The 24,914-nt window shown below is 40.5% G+C and overlaps 2 protein-coding genes across 5 annotated transcripts in view; both read left to right on the top strand.

Moving 5' to 3' along the window:
• LOC110471139 (connector enhancer of kinase suppressor of ras 2) overlaps positions 1-14,614 on the top strand; it is a 172,280-nt gene extending 157,666 nt beyond the window's left edge. The window contains exons 21-25 of one of the 2 annotated variants that reach the window (XM_077786481.2): positions 3,409-3,479; positions 4,232-4,335; positions 5,639-6,146; positions 6,434-6,633; positions 7,294-14,614. In XM_077786481.2, the coding sequence (XP_077642607.1) occupies positions 3,409-3,479; positions 4,232-4,335; positions 5,639-6,146; positions 6,434-6,633; positions 7,294-7,509 (1,099 nt within the window). In that variant the 3' untranslated portion in view covers positions 7,510-14,614. The remainder of the gene's footprint in view (positions 1-3,408; positions 3,480-4,231; positions 4,336-5,638; positions 6,147-6,433; positions 6,634-7,293) is intronic. The other variant, XM_077786480.2, reaches the window with a different exon arrangement.
• A 670-nt stretch (positions 14,615-15,284) lies between these two features.
• APOOL (apolipoprotein O like) lies at positions 15,285-24,664 on the top strand. 3 transcript variants are annotated; one of them, XM_085570571.1, is made up of 10 exons: positions 15,285-15,315; positions 16,788-16,873; positions 18,352-18,456; positions 19,025-19,144; positions 20,120-20,174; positions 20,304-20,402; positions 20,750-20,841; positions 21,190-21,276; positions 22,856-23,012; positions 24,266-24,664. In XM_085570571.1, the coding sequence occupies exons 2-10, from the start codon at positions 16,844-16,846 to the stop codon at positions 24,361-24,363; spliced, it is 843 nt and encodes a 280-aa protein (XP_085426697.1). In that variant the 5' UTR covers positions 15,285-15,315; positions 16,788-16,843; the 3' UTR covers positions 24,364-24,664. The 3 variants fall into 3 exon arrangements, with proteins under 3 accessions (XP_085426697.1, XP_021387098.1, XP_085426696.1); XM_021531423.4 differs by lacking the exon at positions 16,788-16,873; XM_085570570.1 differs by having other exon boundaries at positions 15,287-16,873.
• Positions 24,665-24,914: the final 250 nt, after the last annotated feature.

Raw genomic sequence — 24,914 nt, 5'->3', positions numbered from 1 at the left:
CTCAGTAAATTTAACTTAAATACTACCAGGCAGCTCTATTTTATCCCAAAGCAATGACAACAGTGCCTGTTTGTAACCAACATAATTAATTACTACCAAGACTGATTTATTTAGAATTTAATTGGGACAAAGTACAAAACTTGTGCATTTTGATGACTTTACTCAAGGCTCATCTTTCCTTGCTTTGTTCACTGGAGTGCAGGCAATAAAAAATAACCCACTTCTTGATTCCCTGTAGGTTGTTACAACGTGCCTTGGTAAGTGATGATTATGTCTCTTGGGGATTTGTACAATCCTGGAGGTAAAATGTTGTGGCAGAGGATGTGTGGGACATTTAGTGCTGTTCTGTGTCATCACAATTTCCATGCAGAATGCAAACCCCATGTTCTGCTGGGTGGCCTAGACTCAGTGAAACATGCTGGTTAAGGTGTTTAATTACCAACAGGAAAGAGTTGTTGAAGTTATCCAGGGGAGGGAGCCCAGGCTGGGGTCGATGTACGGGGCTGTGCACCTGAGATCCCAAAGGTGCCCTGCCAGGGCAGCCCAGGCCTCCTTGTGGCCACGGGGAAGTCCCCGAGCTGGTGGGGCACAGCTCCAGGACCCCAGTCAGCATTCCAGCCCCGGGGCTGTGCTGGCAGGTGCAGCACACAGACCCTCCATGGGATGTGCATCCTCCAACCCTCGGGAGTCCAGCTCCAGCAGGAGCTCCCGGTGCCAGCTGGAACCCAACCTTTGCCCACAGGGCACCTGGGACACAGCTCAGAACCAACTGCCTGCCTTTCCAAGCTCTCCACAAAGAGCTTTTTATAACCTTGAAAAACCTGCAGTTTTCTGAAAAATGAAAGTGGGTTGCTCATCAAGGAAATTCATCAAGTTTATGCAGGGTTCCTTTTGAACTGAGTTTGCATTTCCTTGGGAAAAAAAATTAACTGTAAGAAAATGAGCTGTAATCTCACCACTTGTATATCTCCTGATTAACCTCAGAAACATTCACTCATGCTTTTCTTAAAAACACAAAACCTAAAATGGAGATTCTAGTTCTTTTATCTGAAGAGATTTTGTCATGATAAGCCACTGAATGTCATCAGCTAACCCTTTATGTTGGCTTGACCAAGAGCTGACTCTGAATTGTGGTAAATGAGGTAAGAAAGTCCTTGTAAGTCTAGCTGGGGATGATCTTGGCCTTGGGAAGAGAAAAAGCTGAGCAGCCTTACAGAAGGAAGATTAACTTCAGCTAATTCCAGATTTGGCCATGGAGGCCACATATATAAAGCTGATATTCTGGGTATCCTCAGAGCATCCCTGGCTCTGGAAGGCTAATCCTAACATTTCATCTGGTGTCTATATTTGCTTCCAAGATGTGACACCCTCAAATTTAACAATGATTAACAATGAGCAACAAAAGAAATTTTGCAAGAAATTTAAGACAATATAAATTTCCATGCATTGACCACACAAATGGCTAAGTCTGTTTTAACTTGGAAAATGGAAATTAATCCTAATTTATCATTGATGCTTAAGCAGAACCTCAGTTGAAGGCACTGAGCCATCCTGCTTAATTGCCAAAGGCATATGGCAAAGTATGACTAAAACTATTTTGCTCCAGTGCTAATGAGTTCAGAAATTCGGGAACAACTGATGAAAAACTGGTGAATACAAATGCTTGATAACGAGCAGGGAATGATGTCACTGCCATCCCTGCAACAAAGGATCTGCCCTGCAAGGGAAGCAAATGCCAGGCGATGCAGGCACCATGTGCTGAGGGAAATGATGCTGCAGAGCACTTCTGTAAATCTGTTAATCCATTTTAAATGTACTTCCCTCATGATAAAGATGAGTTATTGATGTGTTGATGCAAACAACGGCTGTAAGCAGTGCTAAGCTTGGGAAAACTAATCATCATTTCCATTTTCATCTCCAATTTGCTCACTTCTGGCTTAATACTGAGAGGCAAAGCAATATGATTGTGCAGTTCTTTGCTTTCATAGTTTTGCAAGTAAATTAAACCCTGTAAGAAGTAAGTGTTGTTGTCCCCTTTGGCTACTTAGGAGAGCCATGAGCTCCGTGGCAGGCTCTGTGCAGCCAGGCAGTGAGTCAGTGCTGTATCAATATTGGAGCTGGAGATCATTGCTGGGAGCCTCTGCAGAGCTGCTGGGAGCAGGGATCAATACGTGCTGAACTGTGTGCTATTTTTAGTGGAGAGTTCACTCTTCCTTCATTTTCTGCCTCCTTGCTGTGCCTCCCATCTCCCACACACCACTTTCCTGGACAATAACAGTCACATATGTCCTTAAAAGCTTTTTTTTCTCCTCTAGTACAAGTGGGAAAGAATGACACTGAACAGTTTTCTTGTTTTAATCTGCAAAACAACTCGTCCTTTTGGTATTGCATGTGCTGTTCACTAATATCTGACTTGAGGCCTGTGAAAGATGTTTTTGTCATTATAATATTCATTAACCAATATGATAATTATTAACAAATTTGATGTTAAAAATGTTCGAAAAAGAAAAAAGAGCTGCTTCTAGATAAACTCTCACATCAATTTTCTGGGAAATTAATTAGATAATTAAGAATTTAGTCACCGAGGAAGGGAATGTTTCAAAACATCCCAGGCATTACAGATGTCACTATTAGTGCTTTTTTTCTTCAGTTATATCTCCTTGTTGATGAAAAGAATATAATTCTTGATTTTCCATTTGCTGAACATTAAGAAGTGACTTTTCTCTCTGTGTGTTCATTTCCTTTTTTCCCTAGTTTTTCAAGTATATATTGTATAAACATCCAGTAATCTTACATAAACAAAACTCAAAAGGTATTTTCCCCAAGATGAACTACAGTATTTCCCTAAGGAAGTAAAGAATCTTATTTTCTATCAAATGAAATAATTTGAGGACAAAGAAAGAAACCAGCACATCCAATGCAAAATGCAAATATTGAAGCACTTCCAGTTTACCAAGACTTTAGAAACCCAAAAAATCTGTATTAAACAAATTAAGGGAAAATAATGTTGATACCACAGCTCAACAACACTAAGCGTTTGTATCCCCAGCATTGTGAATAATCAAACTGCCATAGGCTGTTTTAGCTTTCTGAGAATGTAAGTTTAATACAACTCATTTCCCAACACAGGTTTTCAGACAACAATTATCATAATTCTATTTTATTTTCTAGTATTTTGGCAATTCAGGCAAGTTCTTGAAATAAATATAAGTAGCAATCAGAATAAATGTGATAAATCCTTAGCTCCCAGTTATCAACCACCCAGCGCATCAGAATTGTGGGTTTAAGAGCCTTTATGTTTAGGCGTTGTGTCTGACTTTTCCAGATGTTAAGGATGTGGATGCCTTCAGATTTACATGAGATGTTCCTTTTAAATACCTCTATTCCTCATTTTTATCGTTCTGTTAGATGGATGAATCGTTTGGGTCTCGCAGCAATCGGTTACACACCTGATGACAAGGATATTCACCCAGATGAAGGTAATGCTTCAGTGATTATAATTAGGAGAAGAGAGCAGGCAGTACAAATCTGTTCAGTATTTCAATAAAGCTGGCGAGGTCATAACTGACTTCTTTATCAACATATGCCCATATCTTTCCAAATACCAATTTTGATAAGAATACATTTCCTCAAAGAACTACATTTATTGGTTCCACTACCAAAGAAAATAAAATCCTAAGCAGTAATTTTAAGAAATATTTAAAATTAGTGATAAAGAGACTGCAGGGTTCAGGGTGAGGTGTGATCTCCCAGATCCCAGCCCTCAGGGATGTTCATCCCCCTAAACCCAGAGCAGACAGGGCAGACTTGGGGCAGTGTGTGCTTCAGCAATATTTGTTTGCACCTCCTGAGCTCGGGTGCCAGCCTTGTCCTTTCCCCATCACCCACGGTGGAACCTGTTACGCCCAATTAAATTAAGTGTTCAGGCTTGGCTCTACTTCAGCATCTGCAATGAGGTTTCTGTGTCAAAGCCTGTGAGAAGAAGTTGGTTTTTATGTGCAGTGGGAGTCAGCTGCCCAAGCTGCCTTCTGCAACCCTTCCCTAAAGCATTCAGAGCTCCCTGCACTCCCTGCTTGAGGTGTCAGACCTTCCACCAGCCCGTTCCTGAGCGGCTGCTGAGCCCTGCAGGTGGCTGGGCAACGTTTGCCGTGCCATGGAAGGATGTTGCTAAAATGTGGGATGTGCTTGCTTGTGGAAAAGCACCCGAGTGAGACCTGGAATGCTTTGTCAGCAGATTACTGGAGTGAGAGCGATCAGGACGACATGGACGGCTCCCTGACGCTGAAGCAGGAGGGTTCCTCCACGCTCTGTGACACCTACCACCGCACCCCCTCAGTGAGTCACCACTCTGCACATGGCCAAGGCCACCAAAAACACCTCTGGGCCTTGACTTGCACTGCCCTTGTCCCAGGATATTTAAACACCATAAAGGCAGCGTCACAAAGCCGGATGTGATTGTAAAAATGAAATTACTGCTGCTCCTCATGAGCCAAAACCTGGATTTTTCCATAGCAAATCAGTTAGAAAGGAAGGAGAGGTAAAAGTCTCCTGACACAGATCTGTCACCAGACTGGAAACATGATCTTTTTTTGTAGGATTGGTAAAACTACATATCATAACAGGAACAGAATATTCAAATTTTGCCTTCTCTGCAGAATATGAGAAGAATGTGATGGATGTGATAGTTTGTATTAATTGAGAGTGGTTTTCAATTATGAATATTGGATACTGGATGCTAGAGATTAAGATCAGCTCACATTCACCCAGTAATCATGTTTTAGTTCCTTTTTGAAGAACAAATCTTTCTAGGAAAGATTATGTACAATACCATGGTAATGATGGTATTGCAAATAGAATATTTCCATTAGACAAAACACAGGCAATTATGATAATTATTCTATGATTCCAAGCACAGATAGGACTGTTCTCTATTTTTCTTTCAGATTTTTCTTCAGCGTCAGTGACATGACATGATCCTCACACAGCCAGAACCAAAGAGTGACTGAGACAACAGCATCACATGGGTGAAGTTCAGACTGATTTTCACCCATGTGATGCTGTTTTATCAACTGGGATACAGGTTAAGCCTCTCCCTTTCTGTTTTTCCACATTTTTGCCTTTCTCTTTATTTTGAATTAAATTTATACACAGACCCAGAAAATTCATTCAAACAGTTTCACAAGTTCAACAGTCCCCCAGCCGAAAATCTTCCTGGGTGCTGAAGTTTTTGTTGCTTGGGTTTGGTTTTTGGTTTTTTTTTTCAGTTTGGCCCCTAAAAAAAAAGAAAGGAAATCTGATTATGGTTTCTTTTGGAGACTTCCACTGTCCTCAGCTGGACTGATTGTAAGCTGGATGGGTCTTCAGGAAACTTGCACCAGTGTTACACTTTTCTTTCCATCAGGAGTTGCTTGTGGGCAGAGAATGTGCAAAACAAGAATAGGGAGTGGTTAAAAGAGCACTTTTATATAAAACTTGTCGCTGCTAATTCTCTTCTGTTTACAGTGGTTCATGTTATGACAAATCAAACCCATGAGTCCATCTGATTAACTAGATATCATAGACTATTTTACACTACAGTCATTTCCTTGGGTCTGTTCAAAACATCATCTCATGGGCAGATGTTTTTGTATCTTTCCAGGTGAATTCTTCAAGCCCATTCCCCGAAGCCAAACAAGGCCGACACTTTTCCAGTGAATCAACATATTCCCACTCCTCTGCCGAGGACTCGCGGCAGGACGCAGCGGGCAGCACACACTCCTCGGGGTGCCGACCTCCCTACCGAGAACGGCGCTCCTGGCAGGACCTGATAGAGACTCCCTTAACCAGCTCAGGGCTCCATTTCCTCCAGACCGTCCCTGCGGAGGCGGAGTACGCGAGCGGCCGGCCCGGAATGTCACCGGACAGACGGAGACAAGCCACGCTGCCCGTCCAGAGGCGCCACAATTTTGAGCAGGATGGGCCTTTTCCTCTGGTGGAATGTCCAAGAGGACACAGCTCCCACGGGTGGCCCCAGAAACCGCGCAGCCAAAGCCTTCCCCGAAACAGAGACGTCCGCGGGAAGGGGCGCGTGAAGTCCATTGAAGGGACCGACGACAGTCTGGATGAGAAGGTTCCTATTAGAAGGCACAATAGTTTCTGTGCAGAAGGTAAGCTCTGGGAGATGTTCTGATCCACTTTACTGCCATCAAAATCCAGAGCAGTATTGCCACTGTTCTCAGCAAGGATTTTGTGGTTGAGCTGCTGGATGTTGGCCAAGACAGGAGTTTGTACTTGAAATGCCAGGATGTAGTGCTAAAAACTGAGCTTTGGGATGATGATCTTGTCTCACCAAAACTTAACAGGTTAAGATAGTACTGAAGCTGCAGTATTGCTGATTTTAGAGACTTCGTCTGAATGATCAGGTTTGTTGTTAGGCTTCTTTCCTTCCTTTCAGAAAACATAAAAGAAATTGAAGAAATCACAGATGGTCTGCAAGAGCTCTACAGAACTCTGGAAGAAGCCAGTCTGTCAGCTTTCGGAGAGCAGCGTCCCTCCACCAAGCAGGAGTTCCGCAAGTCCTTCGTGAAGCGCTGTAACGACCCAGTGATCAACGAAAAGCTGCACCACATCCGAGTCCTCAAGAGCACTTTAAAAGTAAGGCTTTATCCCTGATCTTGTGTGCAAGGAATATAAACTAGGAAAAGTCTAATTGTGCATCACAGAATACGGGTGGGTTGAAGAGACCTTAAAGCCCATCCAGCCCCACTCCCTGCCATGGCAGGGACACCTTCCACCAGCCCAGGTTGCTCCAAGCCCTGTCCAGCCTGGTCTTGGACATTTTCAGGGATCCAGGGTCAGCCAGAGCTTTTCTGGGCACCCTGTGCCAGGGCTTCCCCACCCTCACAGCCAGGAATTCCTTCCCAATGTCCCAGCTAACCCTGCCCTCTGACAGTGTGAATCCTTTTGCCCTTGTCCTTAATATCAATGTATGTCCTTAACATCTTTACATTTCTATTGCTAATGCCTTTTTCTGGTAGCTTTAAAATGAAGTTTCAAGGAAACTAAAAATCCTTCAAAGCAAATATGTTTCATCTTAAGGAAAAAAAGAGATTATTTGGCATTCTGTGTGGGCACGTTGTAGCATGTGGCACAGACTGAGCTGTCAAACAGTTTATGCTGTAATAGTTCCTGAATTTAGGTAAATATTAAAGTTTCCAGAGTAGTTTTCTTGGCACTTGGCATTAAAGAAGACATAAAGTGCTGAAATACAGAATTTCATTTTGTCTTGTCCTCTATCTTTCTGGAATTTGCCAGGCAAAGGAAGGGGACCTCACAATAATCAACAGCCTTCTGGATGATCCCAACTTAACATCCAAGAAGTTCAAAGATTGGAAATTAAAGAACTATGAGTTTTTCCTGGACATTTGTGAGTACAGTGCTGCTGGGAAGCCTCAAAATGGAGCCTCTGAACTGGCAAGCTCAGCCCCAATGCTGACACACACACACTCCTTCATCGAGACTCACGTGTGACAGGAGCTCGGCCTGGGTCACTGCTGGGTGCCTGACAGATGCAGTCACACAAACCCTGGTGAATTCATTGCTAAAGGTACTCAGCAGTGCTGTAAATACTTGGGTAAGAGAATAGTGCCACAGGATGCCTACTACATTGCATGATAAGACAATAATATTCTTTATGAATTTTTTGTTTGCTATTATCAACCAATGTCCGTATCAAGCTCTGCATTAGGAAGAAGCGGTGCAGAAGTGTAACTGAAAATAAATACCAGTATATTTAAAGTACTGTACTAAAACTCAGCTTATAGTATGAGCTCCTGCAATCATTTTATATATTTAGATATATATAAATACATATCTATGTATATAAAATGTAACATGGTAGTTGACATTTCCTTTTAAACTTCCCTAAAGTTCACATTTTCACACATTTTTTCTTGAGAAAACAAAAAAGAAGACATGAATACATTGGCTACTCTTAGAGATGAACATTTATTTTTTGCAACATTTCCAGTTAGTGACCATCTTTGCAAATAAAAGGACAGAGTTGTCAAAATGTAAACTCAATCCCTATAGTGTGCCTTAAAATGTACACTGTACATCTAAGAAATAGATCCCAGTCTGGCCCTATGGGCACTCTGTACATGCCATTTAAATACTGTGTTTGTAACGTGCTGTGCCTGCCTTTAAACGAAGGAACACGAGCAAGCAGGTTTGGCACAGAGGTAAGACACAAGTAGAACAATATTGGTTGTTCACTAATGCTGCAACTTAAACTGGTTTTAATAGGATTTGAAGTATTTCATGGTGAAAGAAAAAAAAAATCTGCACTGAGTAAGGTACATACTGCAGGTTTTCATCGTTTCTTCACTGTGAATTTAAGTGACACATGACTGTGAGTCACAAAATTCAAAAAAAGCATGAGAAGGAAGCTTAAAAAAAACCTCCTGAAATAATCAATTACATCCTGTGATACACTGACATCTATAGCTGAGTTAATAATTCAAAATTATGTAATGTCTGGCAATAATTTTTAACTGCTAGCAGTATATTTGCAAGTGGGTGAAGTTATTCAAAACATCATTTGAAAACCAATCGGTATTGATTGGTTTGGGAAGACACACAAGTCACACAGTGTATTTCACTTCCTTGCCTGGGAGAGAATGGTTTGTAAGAATCAGATTTTGGGGAAAATACTTGTATTCTTGGGGGGAAAAAAAAGATTTCTCTGAATGCTACTGAACATAGATTTCAAAGCCATTCACAGTCTGCTTTGACTCTGCTTGCTAGAATAGTTCTAAAAGGTAGAATGAAGGGGATGTGAATATAGCTGATGTCATTTCACTGAACATTTTTTCACAAGATAAACCTAATTGTCTCTCATCCATCAAGGACTGTAAAATTCATGCAGTTCAGTATAACAGAGGAAAAATGTCATCTCAGTGAGGTCCTAGTATCCAGGAACAGATTTCATTATTCCCAAAGCCAGTCCAGGTGAAGGTGTACTGGGTGTTTAGTTCTGTCTCCACAGAGCAGCTGAGGGGGGTTGACCTTGGCTGGACAGGGGGAAAATATGTAATGGGAAAGCTCCTGGGTTGAGACAAAGACAGATTATCATAGGCAAAACAAACCTGACTTGGGGAAAATTCATTTATTAACAATTTAAAATACAATTGCATAGTGAGAAGCAAAATTAAAAACACCTTTCCCTTGCCTCCTCCCTTCTTTCCAGTCTTAATTTTATTCCTTCATTTCCAGCAAGCAAAAGCATTAATTATAGGATCCATTTAGAAATTGTCATATCATACATGCAGGCAGTGATGGATGGTCATAGAAATAGTTACATAGATTGAACTATCTAAATTCCTAAAGAAATGTAAATATGCCTATTGTTTCAAACCCAAAAGATGGTTTGTGCTTTCATAATGAAAAGATCTATATTATTTCCAAATAGCTTTCCAAAAGGATTTCAAATGCCACTGCTTCACCACTCAAGACATAACTGAGTATATTCAGTGAAGTCACAAGTAAAACAGAGAACACTACTTAGAGATACAGCTGAAAACGAGAAACAAAATTGGGAAGATAGATTTCTCAGAAATTATACAAGTAATAGGGAAAACAGATCATCTCTGTTTTAAGTTTAAATACAATTTCTGTAATATGAATAGATAGTAGAGAATTCATACTTTTGCTCAGCTTATCTTTAAAAATCTTTCCGTGTCATAAGATCATCCTTTCTGAAGTTCTTGGGACTGTGAGTCTGCATTCTTCTCTTGCAGAGCAGCTCTCAGTAAATGTGATTTGCACTGAATAGGCCAAATAAATTGTCCAGGAGATTCATGAGATTCATGAGATGAGATACACTGGAGAAATTCCCTCTAATGGGCTTAAGATTAACTGGGAGAAAAGTCTGAACCATTTGTCTGGCATTGCTTGTGCCTTAGAGCAAGCAAAATGTAATTGCTAAATTAAGCAATACAAAGACTTTATTCTTTCACAAATGTCAGCTGGCATTTGGAAGCCATTGCACAAGAACTTATAATTCTCCTGCCACATTTACTCAACCCCACCCTGCAGCCCTTCCCTCTCAGCCACGGTTTCTTCCTTCTGATGTTGGTACCAATCTAAATGGACTGCAGAGAGGAACGTGCACGGTCACCACAGCACAATTATTTGGATTTTCACCACCTTTGAACTCACTGAAATGCAAAGTGCAATACACATACTATATTTAAAAATTCGTGCACCAAATCCTGCTTATGTATTAAATACATCCAATTCTCCTGGACTAACAGGTACTTAAACACACAGTACAAAGCAGCGGGAATTGTTGTGGTCATTTTGATGACATATTTTTCAATAAGAAAAGAACAAGGCTTGGCTGTTGAGTTCATCAAGGGAAACAAATAGAACCTGTACAATAGATTTATTAATTTACCAGTTTTCCTGCCCAAATTCTCAGGTAAAACTTGGGTTTTAATACGTACAACAATGTGGAAATGTTGTTTGGATGTGCTTTATTTAACTGGATCTTATTAAAGTTAGCATCTTCATTCAGAATTTCTTCAGGTAAAATGTCTCAGCCCATACACTTTCTCTGACACTCCACAAGCTGAGTCTTTTTGTTACTGGCTATTTTTCATTACAACTGATTTAATGCTCCCCCTGAGCTACTGATTCCCCTCCTTTTTTAATACTGTTCTCTATGCAGTGACAGGTCAGATCTTTGAAAGTGTCTTAATAGCTCTCAGCATCACTTCCTGAGAGAACCAAGACATTTTTCTTGGCTTCATTACTTTAAGTGAAAACTACCCTGAGCTTGCTCTAATTGACATGAACAAAAATCAAAGGAGGAGGAGGAGGAGGTTGTTATCAGCACACTCAGCTCTGGCTGCTGTCTTTTGAGCTGGGAATGTGGTGCTCCACTGGCATTTTCCAAGGAAAAAGAAATGAGTGTTGCAGAGAATTGTACATGGCAGTTAAGTCTACTCTCACCCCTCTCAGCAGTTACAGAATGCTTGTTCTCCAAGGTCCTGTGAAGGGCAGTACAGATACCATTGAAGGAGTTACTTTACAGTGGCTCTGGGAAAGGTTCAGCCTCCTCAAAAATGGTCCAATTCTGCTGCTGACCTTTACATTTCACTTTAAATGTTAATAGGACCTCTGGGAGAAAAATGAAGACTCTGGTAGAAATTGTTTAATTCGACAGAAATCTGAGGAGAGCAAAGAACATTCTTATCTTTGTCTCTAGTAATGCAAATCAGGCCAAGATTATCACAGATGTTATTTGCCATATTCTTTCCTGATGTGGTCTGTCTTCCAAAGTGATAAAAGCATTCTTTCTGCCAAAAATAGCAGTATTTATGACCAAGGCGATAAAGTTGGGGGTTGTTGATCCTTGAGGAGAGACAGCTCTGCCAGCAGAGCTATTTTGTGAAAATTCACCAACAGTTTGTACAGACCCTTCATGCAGTGGGGAACAAAGTCCTTCAAAGATGGTTTGTGTGAAATAACCCTTGGCCAAGGCTCGATGCAGCACAACAAACCCAGCCCCTCTGCAATGCCTGTCAGCTGCCCCTGAACTAGAGGATACCACCAGCAATTCAATTATAGTTGAAATACTCTCAGTAAAGCAAGTCTTGTGTCTCTACAGTGGTTCTGACTCTCTCCAGATCCAGTCCTAGGGAGGTTCTCTAAGGAAGAGAGCACAGGCCTGGCTGCATTGCTGGGCCTCAGCCTGAGCCCCATTCCGGGCATACCTGGGTTCCCCACATTTAATGTTACAGAAATAAGTGTGGGCTGGGTCTCATAAAGGATTTTATTCTCTCCTCAGTTTTCACAGTAGGGAAATGGTGCTTTATGGCAGCCAGAAGGGCACAGGTTTTCCATAGCAGATTTTCCATGCACCACATTCCTTAGGCCACAACACATCACCTTCCCTGCTGCCCAATGATGTTTATTTACCACATAGGTATAACAGGAAAGACTGGAGAAGCAATATTAGGCTTTCATTTATATTCAGTATTAAAAAGCTCTTTTTCTTCCAGAATGTTTCCCTCACTTAAAGCTGAGGCTCAGGGTAGGTTTCCCAGGCAGGATGCTGTGGGGAAAGGTCCTCATCTCCTCTCTCAGATGAATTCCCACCGTGTGGCTGAGGCTCTTGATGGGTGTTAGGTGGGCACAGAACTGAAAATCCCATCTGAAAATCACATCTCAGCCGTATCAGCTGATGTATGGAAATTTCATGGCTATTTAAACCAAAACTAGTAAGTTGTATTTCCTTAGTTGATGTTTATAGTTATTTTCTTTGCTCCCATTACACACAAATGAAATGTGATGTTTCTGATCAGTTCCACTCTCTAACATGTGGCAGGGAACTCTCCACTCTGGATATAACTAATAGAAAAAGAAACATTTTTTAAAGGTTATTTTCTATATTTTACGGGTTATGCCACTCTTGCACATCCAGAAGGAGGTTTATAAATAATATTGTTTAAGTTGTTATCAGGTTTGAAAACAGGTGTTATACTACTGGGACCTCCTCTTAATAAAAATATTTAAATAATTCAGACAGAAACTGCCTTCAGGAAAAGAACCATATTCACTCTCTAATGCAGGCTAGGCAGATATGTCTTTATTTTTATCAAGAATATACATGTGTTAGAAGTGACAGTTGGGGACTTTAAGCATTAATGCTACTGTATGAGCAGTATTTGAAAGAAAGCAATGTTGTAAAAATGATCAAATACGTCGACAACCTGCTGTTTGACCAGCTAAGCCCTGTAGCTTCTGTCCTCACATGTCTAGAATATTGTTCATCCTCAGGCGTTGGTGAGGGTATCGATACAGATGTTTTTACTAACAGTAAATGTGTCTGAATGCTGCAGATTAACTAAGGATGTCACATTATACATATTAACTATTGCATTTTTTCACTAGCAACCACAAAACAAATATGTCTTAACAAACTGTGTTTGCTGGCCAAATTACCAGTAAGACCCTGTTACCAGTTAAGACTTCTGTTTTACTGAGAAACAAGGATTTCAGCTGAAAACTCTGATGAGAAAACAGGTTAGGATATAAGAGAAATGCACTAGTATTAATAAACGTTTTACATTTGACACATACTGTATTACAAAGACAATATCCTTGTAAGACCATTAATTGCTGGGCCATAGGTGACTTCCATCTAGGTTACTAAATAGCTAATAAACCTTGTACAGAGCCTTTTTTAGATAACGCTTACATGTATGGAAATGTATGACACCCTTGTACTATGGCTTGCACTTTACTTGCATTAAACTGTGAAGTAGGCTGTAGTAATGTCTTTGTATATTCAGGGGTTGAAATACCAAAGCACTGGAATATCGTACTGCTGGTGTTCAACCTGTCCAACGTGCTGACAACGTGTATTTTGCAAACCCCACCAACTTCAAATCTTTGGCAAATAACGCTATGGGGTCTCCATGGTCTTTGTTTCTTTGTAAATATAAACATTCTTACTGTTTCTGTAGCAATAGGAGGTTATAAACCAAACTTTCACTAGGACTGTTTTCAATAACAAAAATAAAAATAAAAATAAAAATAAAAATAAAAATCTATAGCGCCTTGTAAAAAAATCATGGAGACTCCATGACCTGTGGGCATTTTTGTTTACAAGCAGTATGTATATATGTATTAGAGGCAGAACTGTTATTTATCACAAAGTTATATTGTGGATGATTCTTTCTTAAATAAATATATGTTTTCTGTCATTAAGAAAAATAAGTATTTTAGAGCCATCTTGAGAAGTTTGAAGTGTCAAGCTTCAAATACGAGTAATCTTCCATGTTTCAGCCTTGTTTTTCTAATCAGCTGGGAGATGAACTGAGAGGCAATGGAAAACCACCTGTCCATGCCAGGGAAAATGTTGGAGTTGTACGTTTTTGAGCATTCTGCAAGTTTTCTATAATGCCCATCGTGCTTAATGCTTTGACGAGCAGATGCTCCATCGGTACCGCAGTAAATCCCTCAGCTCGTGGATGCTACAGAGAGAAAACCAATGGTTCTAGACTAATACAGGTCAAACGAGGTTTCAACCCCTGGATAACACAGTATTTCTTCAGTTTCACAACAGTATTTTTAATTTTATACTTGTCTATGTTGAGAGATAATCCAATAGTTTCTATAGGCAATGAACATTAGGTTTCTTTTTTCCCTCTTTCCAGATGAGTTCTGTGTGAATTACTGTAACCGGCTGCGTTTTCTATCACAGATTAATAACTTGTTAACTTTTTGTGTGTCTACAATGAAAATTTATGAATGGAAAACTTCACTGTGTGTTGCTCACTGGGCATATACCTCATGGTACATTGCACAGACGTGTAAGTTGTAAGTTGCACTGCAACATTAAAAAAAGGAACATATTGCTCTTTTTTCAAAGATATTAACTTATTTAAGAGATATAGTCTGTACATTATTAAAAAAAAAGAAACAAAAACAAAACCAAACATTTATTCTTCCTAAATTCAAACAAAGCTTTTGTTTTGGTTTTTTTTTTTTTTTTTGGGGGGGGGGTGAGGGGGGAAGTTGTGAACTTCAGTTGTAAATTTGGACTTCAATAAACGAATTATCTGCACTTAGATTGTGTGTTTATGGGGGATTTTGTGTGTTCTGAGGGTAATCCTGGCTGAGTGCGATGCGGGCTGAGCGCATCGCTGTCGATGCGAGGGACAGCCCGGCTGAGGGCAATGCCGCCCGATCGGGGGATCCCCGCCCCGGCTGAGGGGATCCCTGCCCTCTTCAGGGCGATGGCGGCTGAGGGGAATCTCCGCCCGCTGTGGGCGATCTCAGCTGAGGGCTATCCCCCCACGAATGAGTGGGATCCGTCCCTGCCCGCTGTAGGGATCCCGCCGCAGTTGTGAGGGATTCCTGCCGGCTTTAGGGCGTATTCGGCTGAGGGCTATCCCGCCCCGCGCGAGGGGAATCCATCCCTGACCGCTTTGAGGCCATGCCGGCTGAGGGCGATGCCCGCCCTGGCTGAGGGGGATCATCCCTGCCCGCTCTGGGGCCATATCGGCTGAGGGCGATGCCCTCCCTGGCTGAGGGGGATCATCCCTGCCCGCTCTGGGGCCATATCGGCTGAGGGGGATCATCCCTGCCCGCTTCAGAACGATGCCCTCCCCGGCTGAGGGTAATCCGTCCCTGCCCGCCCCATGGCGACGGCGGCTCCGGGCGATCCCGCCCGGCCCGAGCGCGGCCCCGCCCCGGCCCCGCGGCCCCGCCCGGCGCGGCCCTTCCCGCGCGCCGTACGCGGCGCCGTCCAACATGGCGGCCAAGGTGAGTGTCCGCCCGCCCTCGGGCCGCGCCGCCCGGCCCCGCGGCTCCGCCGCCCCTCAGGCTCCGCTCCCGCTCCTGCGCCGCCTCGGGACAGCCGGGCCGGCTCCGTGCGGGCCCTCGGGAGCGCCCGGCCCGCCCGCAGCTCCGCCGGTGCTGGCGGGAAGGAGCCCCCGGAACCGCGGAGCCGGGGTCGGGTGGAGCAGTGGGGCAGGGAGAGGTCTCTGTGGTGGTGTGGGACTTGGCGGGGAAAGAGCTGTTTCGAGAGGTGGTTAAATTGTACAGCGGGGAATAAAAGCGGTTTGCTCTTCCGGTTCTTCTCCATGTACTCGCAGCCCCCGAAACACCTTCAGCTCGAGGAATATCAAGATGATAGTTTGGTAGTAACACGACAAAGTGCTATTGGTGCTGTACATCACTAAAACAAGGCTGTTAAAATCATGCTGTTACGAGCTAACAGGGTCACAAGTATCTAAAATATAGCTAGTTGTAGGAATAATACTGTGTCTTTAAACAGAAGAGCATGCATGTAAAGATCTAAGCTTTCTCACAAATATTTAGACAGGTTTTCCAGTGTTGGCAGTCAAATTGATGAATAGGTTGCTCTCACATGAATCTTCATATTTACTTTTTTAAAGCATTTAAAATGTGTATATATCTGGAAAGAAAAGGATGGTGCCAACGACGATAGACAGAAATTAAAAGAAAGCGTTTTGCTTTAATTTGTTAAAGCAAAAGAAACTCTTTGGCTTTGCTGTCTGGCTGGGTGGTCCTGAAGTGGTTTGGTTGGCTCAGTAGATAAATCTGAATGATTTATAGTACCTTTAGTGAAGTGACATCATTTTACGTGTGTTCTTTACTATTTACTATGAAATATTTATTAATAAGAGTTTTATTCTTCTTAAGATTTCATTCTCTGGGTCACTCGGCAGACCAAGATTAAAACCAAATGCACGGCATATCAGTGAGTTGAGGTGAAGTGGAAGGATCTGTTGCAGTTGTCGGGGGGGGGTTTTGTGGTTGTCATCAGAGATTTATAAAGACATACCTGAATTAGGATACGGCATTTGGCCTATGAGCTTTTAGCGTTTATTCTTTAATTAATATTTTTTCATGGAAAATATGATATGAGGTAGCTGCTAAATTTGAATCTTATTTTAACCTGGCTAGTAGAGTCTCATTTTGTGATACAGAAGTCGTATGTTTTTTTAAATAAATCCCTGCATCAGATTTTTGGATATACTCCATTCCTTTGATCCATTTTGAGGCAGTTCCTGCCTTCGGGGCAAGTTTCCTGCTCCAATTCTTGAAGCAAGCACACAGAATTTGCAGTTTCAATGGGAAACAATGTCTTGGAGATTAGCATAAATTAACTATATGCCTTTATTATGGTTTAGTTTGTATTCTGCATCTTTTGAATAGAAGATAGTGAATTCTTTGTAGCGATGTAGTTTTTTAACTTTTTTTTTTAATAGACTCTGTATTTTTGATTGTTGATAAGATTCCAAGACTTTGAAGCAGATTGTTTGAAATGCAAATACTTAAAGCCAAAATTATCCAGGTACATTTGACAGTTTTATTATTATATTTTGATTGGTCTTACTCCAGTTCTGCTATTAAGAGGCATAGCTGTAACAGTTTTCTGCTAGAAAGCATATAATTCATTTATTCAGCAAATAATTGCTGTTCAGGCTGCTCATCAAAAACATTGCCATGTCTGTCTTTGGTGTGTTTTTTATTTCTGGGGAAGCACCTGCAGGTTGTCAGTGTAGGTCAGGAACTTGGCAGTGGTTACAGGGAATGTTTTAAGTCTGGCCATTGACCTTTCCTTCTGGTGGTGTTTAGCTCTGTGTCTGTGCAGAATTCATCTCCAGGAATGTCACCTGGCTTTTGTACCTGCAGCAATTTCCTGGATTCTTCAAATCAAAGATTTTTATTTATTTGTAAGTCAGTTATCAGCTGATGTTCTGGAGTCATTCTGCTGGCTGAACATGCAATCCCAGGGTGTTGTACAGCTCCAGCTTTTTGCAGGTGTTTTTCTCTGTGCTTCTTTCCTAGTGTTTGATATAACAATATGATCCTTTTCTTAATTCTCAGTAACTTCTGTAGAAGTTTTCATAGCCAAAATACTTTTTGGTTTCTTTAGCTAAGCAATATATAATTTTCATTGTTTGATACATAATGCCTGATAAGGAACTTTTAATCAAATAATTTCAATAAATTAGTACTAGAAACAGCTTAGCTAATTGAGTTCTTTTTAGTGCACCTTGTGATTGGATACGGAACAGCTCCATGCAGTGAAGCCTCTTTAGTGCAGTCAAGGTGATGTTGCTTTTTCTTTTGCTCTGGTTCTTTGTGATTTCAGTAGAAAAGAGTGAAACCCTCTTGGGATAACTGCTAGAGTAAATGTTAGCCAGTACAGATATTTCCTTGGATCTTTAAACATTTATATGTTTGTCTGCAGGCACCCAGAAGTAAAGCAATTACTGTCAGTCAGCAGCTGGACCACTTTGATCATTCTCTGTATAGTTTTCTCTTTTACATTGAGAACAGAATCCATTGTGACTTTAAAATATATATTTTCTTTAAGTGAACGATACAACTTTCTCATGCTCTATCATTTTTAAATTCAGTTTTTCTTCTAGTGTCTATTGAAAATTGGTGTCTTGTTCTGGTAGCTGTATGGAAATAAGCAGTCTGATTTATCATAGGTTTAAAATAGTTTTTCTTTAAAAATTCTTCAAAAATGCAGTTCCTGCATGCTAAGTAAATTACAACTGAATTTACCCTAACAGGTGATGGAAGCATCAGTGTGGATTGAACACAAAATTCTTCCTGGTATTTTAGGCATAAAATTGTTGTCAGGGATTTTTAACCTTTTCTTTACCATTATAATTTCAGAAAATCTTTGTGTAATCTAGGAGGTGTAATGCTTAAAAAAAGTTTTAAAACTGACTTGTTTAATCCCACATTTGATCAATCTGAAGGGAAATTTTAATTTCAGCATAAGGACTCCCTTTTTTCATCTCTCTGTCCCAGGTGGCAAAGCTGGCAGCTGTTTCTTCTGGGCTGCCATTTGTATGTATTACTGTATATGCAGCAACAGAAAAGGAATCAAAAAGTCAGCTGGTGAAGCCAGATAAGGTATGAATCTTCTTTCTTGGTCTTCAAAATAATACTAGAAAAACCTGCAGTATAGCAGCTCTGTCCATTGAATTACATTACCCAGTAACTAAAATACATAGCAAAGTAATATGTGATAGTAAATGACTGACCACTATGGCTCAAATAAAACACGAAGTGTTATGGTACTAAATTAGTGAAGTTTTATCTCATTTGCATTATTACAGTATTTAAACAATGCAGTCAGAAAAGGTGAAAATAGAATAGTTACTGATGAGTCCATTTCTAATGTGCAATTTCCAGTAATACACACATCCACTTTCTAATTATTCTTGCACATGCCTTTGCTTCATACTGAGTAATTCTACTTCTTAGAACCTATATAACTATTTCAGTTTTCACTTCCCAAGAGTGAAGTCCCACTTGGGTAGAGTCAGTGTGGAACTCTAAAAGTTCAGAGTTCCACATAGAAGCTTTGTGTGCTGCAGTGGGAGCACTGAGGCTTTGCAGGCTGGAAACCCCCCGTGAAAAGCAGCGGCTGATGGTTGCAGAGCCGTGGCCCTGCTGCTCAGCTGTGCTTTGTTTGCAGCTCCCCATTTACAGCGCGCCCCCCCTGAGCTCCAGGTACGTCGAGGAGCAGCCGGGGCTCCTGCAGCAGCAGCTCACGGCCCTGCGGAGGACGACCGGCCGCTATTTTGGGTGGTGCCAGGTAAGGGATGCACCCAGCGTTCCCTGCAGGTCTCTCAGCACTACAGCCAACCACTGAAAAAATAGGTTACTTCCCCCTGGAGGGGTTTTTTGGCAGTTCCTTGTCTTAGCATAAGGTAAATTTGGATGGAAAAATGAGCCCTCCTTCTACAATTTATGTCGGTAAATTCTTGCTGGGAGAACTTGAGGCTGTTTTGGAGTCTGAAGTTCCAGGTGCAGTCCATGGAGAAGGAGCTGCTTCCAAAGGGCAGTATCTGACAAAAAAGACAAACAGAATGCATCCCAGGTATCTGAACAGCCTGCTGGCTGTTCCTCACAAGTCATCAGAAACACTTCAGCTCTGTTACTGCGTGTTCCAGGTGGAGAGGGAACTGTGGTGCCTGTTACTGCTTTTGTACCTGCTGGGAAGCAGCAGCTTCACCCTGGCTGTTGGCCAGAGGAGATTTTCTGCTTATGTTTTACTTTTGCAAAAAAATGTAGACCCTAATAGTTAAAAAAAAAAAAAATCTAAATGTCTTCAAAATGTGTTTTCTGTAAATTGTGATTCCATTGGTCTGGATAAGTGTTGTCAGTGACTGCATGACTGAAATAGTCTTGTTACAAAGCTGTACCAAACTTTTTAATGTCATTAATCATTGTACGAGTTCCTGCCACTGAGTAGCAGTGACCTCTGGTGGTACAAATTCGGTGTTGCTCTTTTTCTGGGAAAGTCTCTAGGGAAGATTGGATTTTCCTATACAGTTGGCATCCAGGTGTTTTGCTGCTCTAGAGTTCCTGAGATGTCAGTTTTGAAAGGGAGCTTACATTAGAGATTCTTTTTATTAATTAATTGTCAATGTAAGTTTTAAAAATGCAAGTATTTTTTTGTCACAAAGAGGGTAGATCTCTCCATAGCCTTTCTAGAAGGTGATTGGATTTTTTAAAGTTACACAATATTTTACTTTCTGGTTTTGTTTTTTTTTTTCTTTCCTTGTAGAGTGTCTATGTCTTTGTTAAAAATGGAATAATGGATTCAATTCAATTTGGAAAAGGTAGGCAAGTCACATATCTGTCTCATTTCATGTATATAAACTCTCAGTAAAATTAAAGTGGGAAATAAAATAAAATTACTGATACTGAATTGCCCTGCTTCTTTTTTGTCTTTTTTTTCCATTTCTTAGATGCTTATGTTTACCTGAACAACCCCCCGCCGGAATTTCTTCCCAAAGCTGCTGTAATTACAGTGTCAGGCCTGGCTGGTGCAGTGCTGGCAAGAAAAGGTGGGGTTGCCTTGTTTTCATTACTGCCTGTGGGGTGTGGAGCTTGTAACAGTTCTAGTGGTCAGAATGCTCTCCTGAAACATTGGCAAAAGCCTGTAGGACTTAAATAAATCCTTCCTAGTAAATGAAGGGATCTTGTTGATTGCTGTTAGGAGCTGGCTGAGACCTGACAGAGCAGGACTAGACAGACTGATGATACAATTCTTCTCATTCTTCGTAATATTGGAAAACCTAGTTTGGGATTATTTCTCTTTCAGAATATCAATCTCTCCTGCATTTAATTGCTACAACTACTTGGTTTGCCTTTCATTTTTGTCTAATTATTCAAAATATTTGGCTTTGTACAGGTTCTAGATTTAAGAAAATTGCTTATCCATTGGGACTTACTACTGTAGGATATTCTGTTTGTTACCCAGCTCAGTCAGTGGTCATTGCTAAGGTAAGTTTCTGGTTTTATCTGTGATCATTTCCAACATAGTGGGACAAGTTTGTATTCTTTAACTTGGTGCTCCATCTATTGTGCCAACATTGCCAGCACACTGTTTGCTGATCAGAGTTTGATTTCATTTGGAGTAGGTGGATTTAGCATGCTTCCTATGGATTCCTAATAGGAGTTTAAATATTATTTACAATTTGCTTGATGTAAGGGAAATATGCAGTAGATCTTGAAAAGCAGATGCCTTAGGATGAAGTCAAGCATGAGAATGCAAACATGATTAATTTCATTTGAATAGCCTGTCTTTGTATTTTAAAAACTGTTATTAAATTATGTTTTTCTGAAAAATAGGTAACAGGGAAAAAGTTACTTTGTGCGAGTCATCAGACCTATGAGGCTGTGAGGTCACTGTGGGCAGACAAGGAAACTGTCACCAAGGTAGGACTTGGGAAGTAATGACAACTCACACATTGAGAGGGAGCTTAGAAAGTTGTGTTCTCTTCTGCTGATGCTGTTCAAGCTTTACTGATGGTGTTCAGCAAGGCACAAACCCCAGTCTGATCTTTTTGTCACTTCAGTATTTAGTTGTTTTTACACCTTTCATGCCAGTAGATACCGAGATCCTCTCTGTAGTCCCACAGTGTGTGCAGGGTGCACAAGAGAAGAACGAGTTTCTCTTTAGAGCTCCTTTTTTATCTTGGCATAAAGGATCCATTTGATTCAAGCTTTGGTCTTAAGCAGCCCCTGAATTTAGACTAAAGACTAAAGACACTCAGGATTACAGTAGGTATGACTGACTTACTGCTCTACAACCCTTGCAGGAAGTCTGGTTTATTTACCTTGTGATATTAATTGTCCATGGCTGATTTATTTCTTCTTCTTGTCCTGTCCTCATGGCAGCCACAGTGAATAAATGATCAGTAATCTCTTTATATTGACCTACTACTCATGGAAAAGTTAGCAGGGTTTTTGACATTCTCTTCCCCACTATAACCTTCTCTTACAGAGCAGGTTTTCTCACTCTGATATAATTCTTGTTCTCCTCAGAATTTCCTCTAGTTCCTCTGCTTTTTCTGTTTTTAGGGGATTTTGTGTGTGGTTTTTAAGTGAGGCAGTCAAAATAGGACATATTAAACAGCTGAAGCCTTGCCAGCAGATAGTAGAGGGCAATATGAACCTTCTGTAAATTACATATGGAATTTGGATTGGTAATCCCAGAATTAAATGTGGGCTTTATCCAACCCAGAAGGATTTTTTTCCTCAAGGGGAAATTTATAAAACCTTGACAAAGGAGCACTTCCCAAGTAAAATTGCAGATTTGCACAGTAGTTTTTCATTGCTCTTTTCTAAGAAATTTTCTATTTCTCAGTTATATTAAGGTGTAGAAATATTTTGCTTTAAATTTATAGTGTTCATTGACATGCAGCCCTCACCCTTTATTTCTTCTGAGAAGCACAAATGGAATTCTGAGTTTTGAAAATGAGATTCAGATAACTGTTATTAAACTGATAGCAAAACAAGAATTGATGTGGTACAGACACTTTTATTAACTTCAGTTTTTTTCCCCTGAGTGAAGCCTCTTCCCAAGACATCATTTCTCATTACTAGGGTGTAACCATGATTTATCTTTCCATCTCCTGCTAACTAGGGGTAGTAAGTGTTCTGTAAACACTCAGGGGTATTTCAGTCTTGTGTAAGGCTAAAGGCTCCTCACCTGGAAATGCACTTGTGTAGTTTTTGGAGGGGCTCTTGTAAAACCACAGCTTCAGTCCTAAGTATATATTCATGACAATTTCCCTTTCACATGAATTTATTCTATCTGATCTGTGGGGTTTCATGAATTTTACTTTTCCAGCTATGCCCCTTGTGTGCAGCTGACTAGTTGAATATCATTGTATGATGTCATATCTGAAAAGAATTTCATCAAAGATAAACTCCCAGATTTTAAACCTTTGTTTTGCAATAATGCATTAAGCATATACCCATGTGCTTTCTTTTATTAATATTTGGTTCACAGTTGCAGCAAGAGTCAAAACCAATTATGCAAGAAGATAAGAAAAAGAAGGGAATTTCTACTATCAAACCTGAGTCTGCTGTTGAGTCAAGATCACTTAATAGAACAGAATCTTTTCCAGTAGAGTCTTGGAGTAATGAAGATCCAGTGCCTTCATCAGGTGAATTAAACATTTCAAGTGAAATCTCAGGGCAACTTGCAAATCCAATTAGTTGACTTAATTTTGCACTTACTCTTGCTCTAAACTGGAGCAGGCTGTCAGTGCATATTATTCTTTAGAGCATATTTTACATGCTGTCATTTAATACATATTTCAGAGCCTCAGGGAGGTGATGATTTTCTCACTGTGGACCCTGTCATAATAACAGAATTATATATTTGCTGTTCTCTCTCAGTAATGTCAGAGAACCAATATTAATGTAAACAAAATAAGGAATAATCCAAATGCAAGTCACACAAAAAGGTTTTAATTATAAAATTGAAGTCTCAAATGGTTTTGATTACTTTTAGCCTCTGCTAACAATGCAGAGATGATCCATAGTAGAATGAAAGAGTGTATAATTGAAAAATGAAGCACTGGATTTTATTTTGTTGGGTTTTTTGCAATGGTTCCTTGTGCATCTTAAGTGATTGAGCTAATCAACTAGATCACATAACAGCCTGTTTAACAGGAAAAAATATGGTAGTCCAATTTTTAAGAGAAAACAGTGGAATTACCTATTAAAGGAGAACTAAATTTGTCTTAAAATATTGTTACCTTTTGTGAGGGCAATTTCTAAATTTTATTTGTTACAAGGAAATCACTTGGAAGGAAGGAATTGTGACCAGAGATTTTTTTTCTCTGTGGAAAGCAAGCAGAATGTACTTGGATTAGTGTTTTAATATTTTTTCCTTTATTTTCACTGTAGTATGCATTCACATCTTTGCACATGATTTTTTTTCTGATTTAGTTTGTGGAATGCTTTGATCTGTTTTTACACTTGCTCCAGGCCAAACTGTCTTTGTTGGGTTTGTGTTTATAGATCTGTCATTGCTTTCATAGGTGGAATTAGTTCATGTCCTTAATACAGCCAAAAATACCCATGCCCTAAATGAATCTGTGTTGCCAGAGATGTTTATTTTCTCAGTCCAAGTGGGGCAAAGCATTCAGGAGAACGTAACACCCTTCGTTGGATCAAGTGATGTAGGGTTAGGAAGTGGAGCTGGGGAGTGATAAGAGGTCGTGTTCTCCCTTCACTGCTGCCCAGCATTCCAACATACTCTTGCTTAACACACTCTGAACTGGAACAGATTTTGATCTTTTCTGAGTGTTTGGTAATACAGAAATTCTCAAAATGTATCACTAAGCTTTATTTCCTTACACCTCAAGGATATGCATACTTTTTAACCATATTTCTTCGCTGTCTCTAACAGGAGCAGTGAAGACATCAAAATTTAAGCCTGATCCAAAACTTACGGACCATGGTCAGTCCAGCCCAGAAGATGTGGACATGTACAGCACCAGGAGCTAAGCCAAGTCTGCTTTACAAAATGCAAAATGTTACAGATAAGGGGGAGGGAAGAAGGGAAGGAATAATCTTTACAATACATACTCTGTGAGGTATAATTTCATCAGATACTTTCTTATCTCTAATTTGTATTATTGACTTAAATGATTCTGTTTAGTGCTTATTTTGTTCTTGACTCCATAAAAGCAGTGGGAATTCACTCAGTGTCATTAGTGAGACACTGAGAAAACAAGATTTGTCAGTGTCTTCTCCCAATGGGGCTTCTCTGTGCCAAACTTGCTAATAAATGTCACTTCACAAAGGATATTTGAAAATGCAAACATATCTCTGCTTTGGCTCAGATGTTTGTTGATCTGAATGAAGAATGTGAGGGATGGGGTTTGCAGAGGCTTCTTTGTCTTTTATCTTTCAGCTCTGGAATGAAGTGCAAGTTCCTGCTGGTCTGAATATCCTTAAAATCTCCGTGGTTGTATCATGTGAACAGCATTGGCTCTAAAGCTTGTGTAAAAGAGTCACTTTTTTATTACAAAATAAGTTGGTACTGTTTGCCTCTT

This window comes from Lonchura striata, chromosome 4A (genome assembly GCF_050655825.1).
Source record: "Lonchura striata isolate lonStrDom1 chromosome 4A, ASM5065582v1, whole genome shotgun sequence".
Lineage (NCBI taxonomy): Eukaryota > Metazoa > Chordata > Aves > Passeriformes > Estrildidae > Lonchura > Lonchura striata.
The sequence above is the reverse complement of the archived record's forward strand: the minus strand, read 5'-3'. Positions and strand labels throughout refer to the sequence as shown.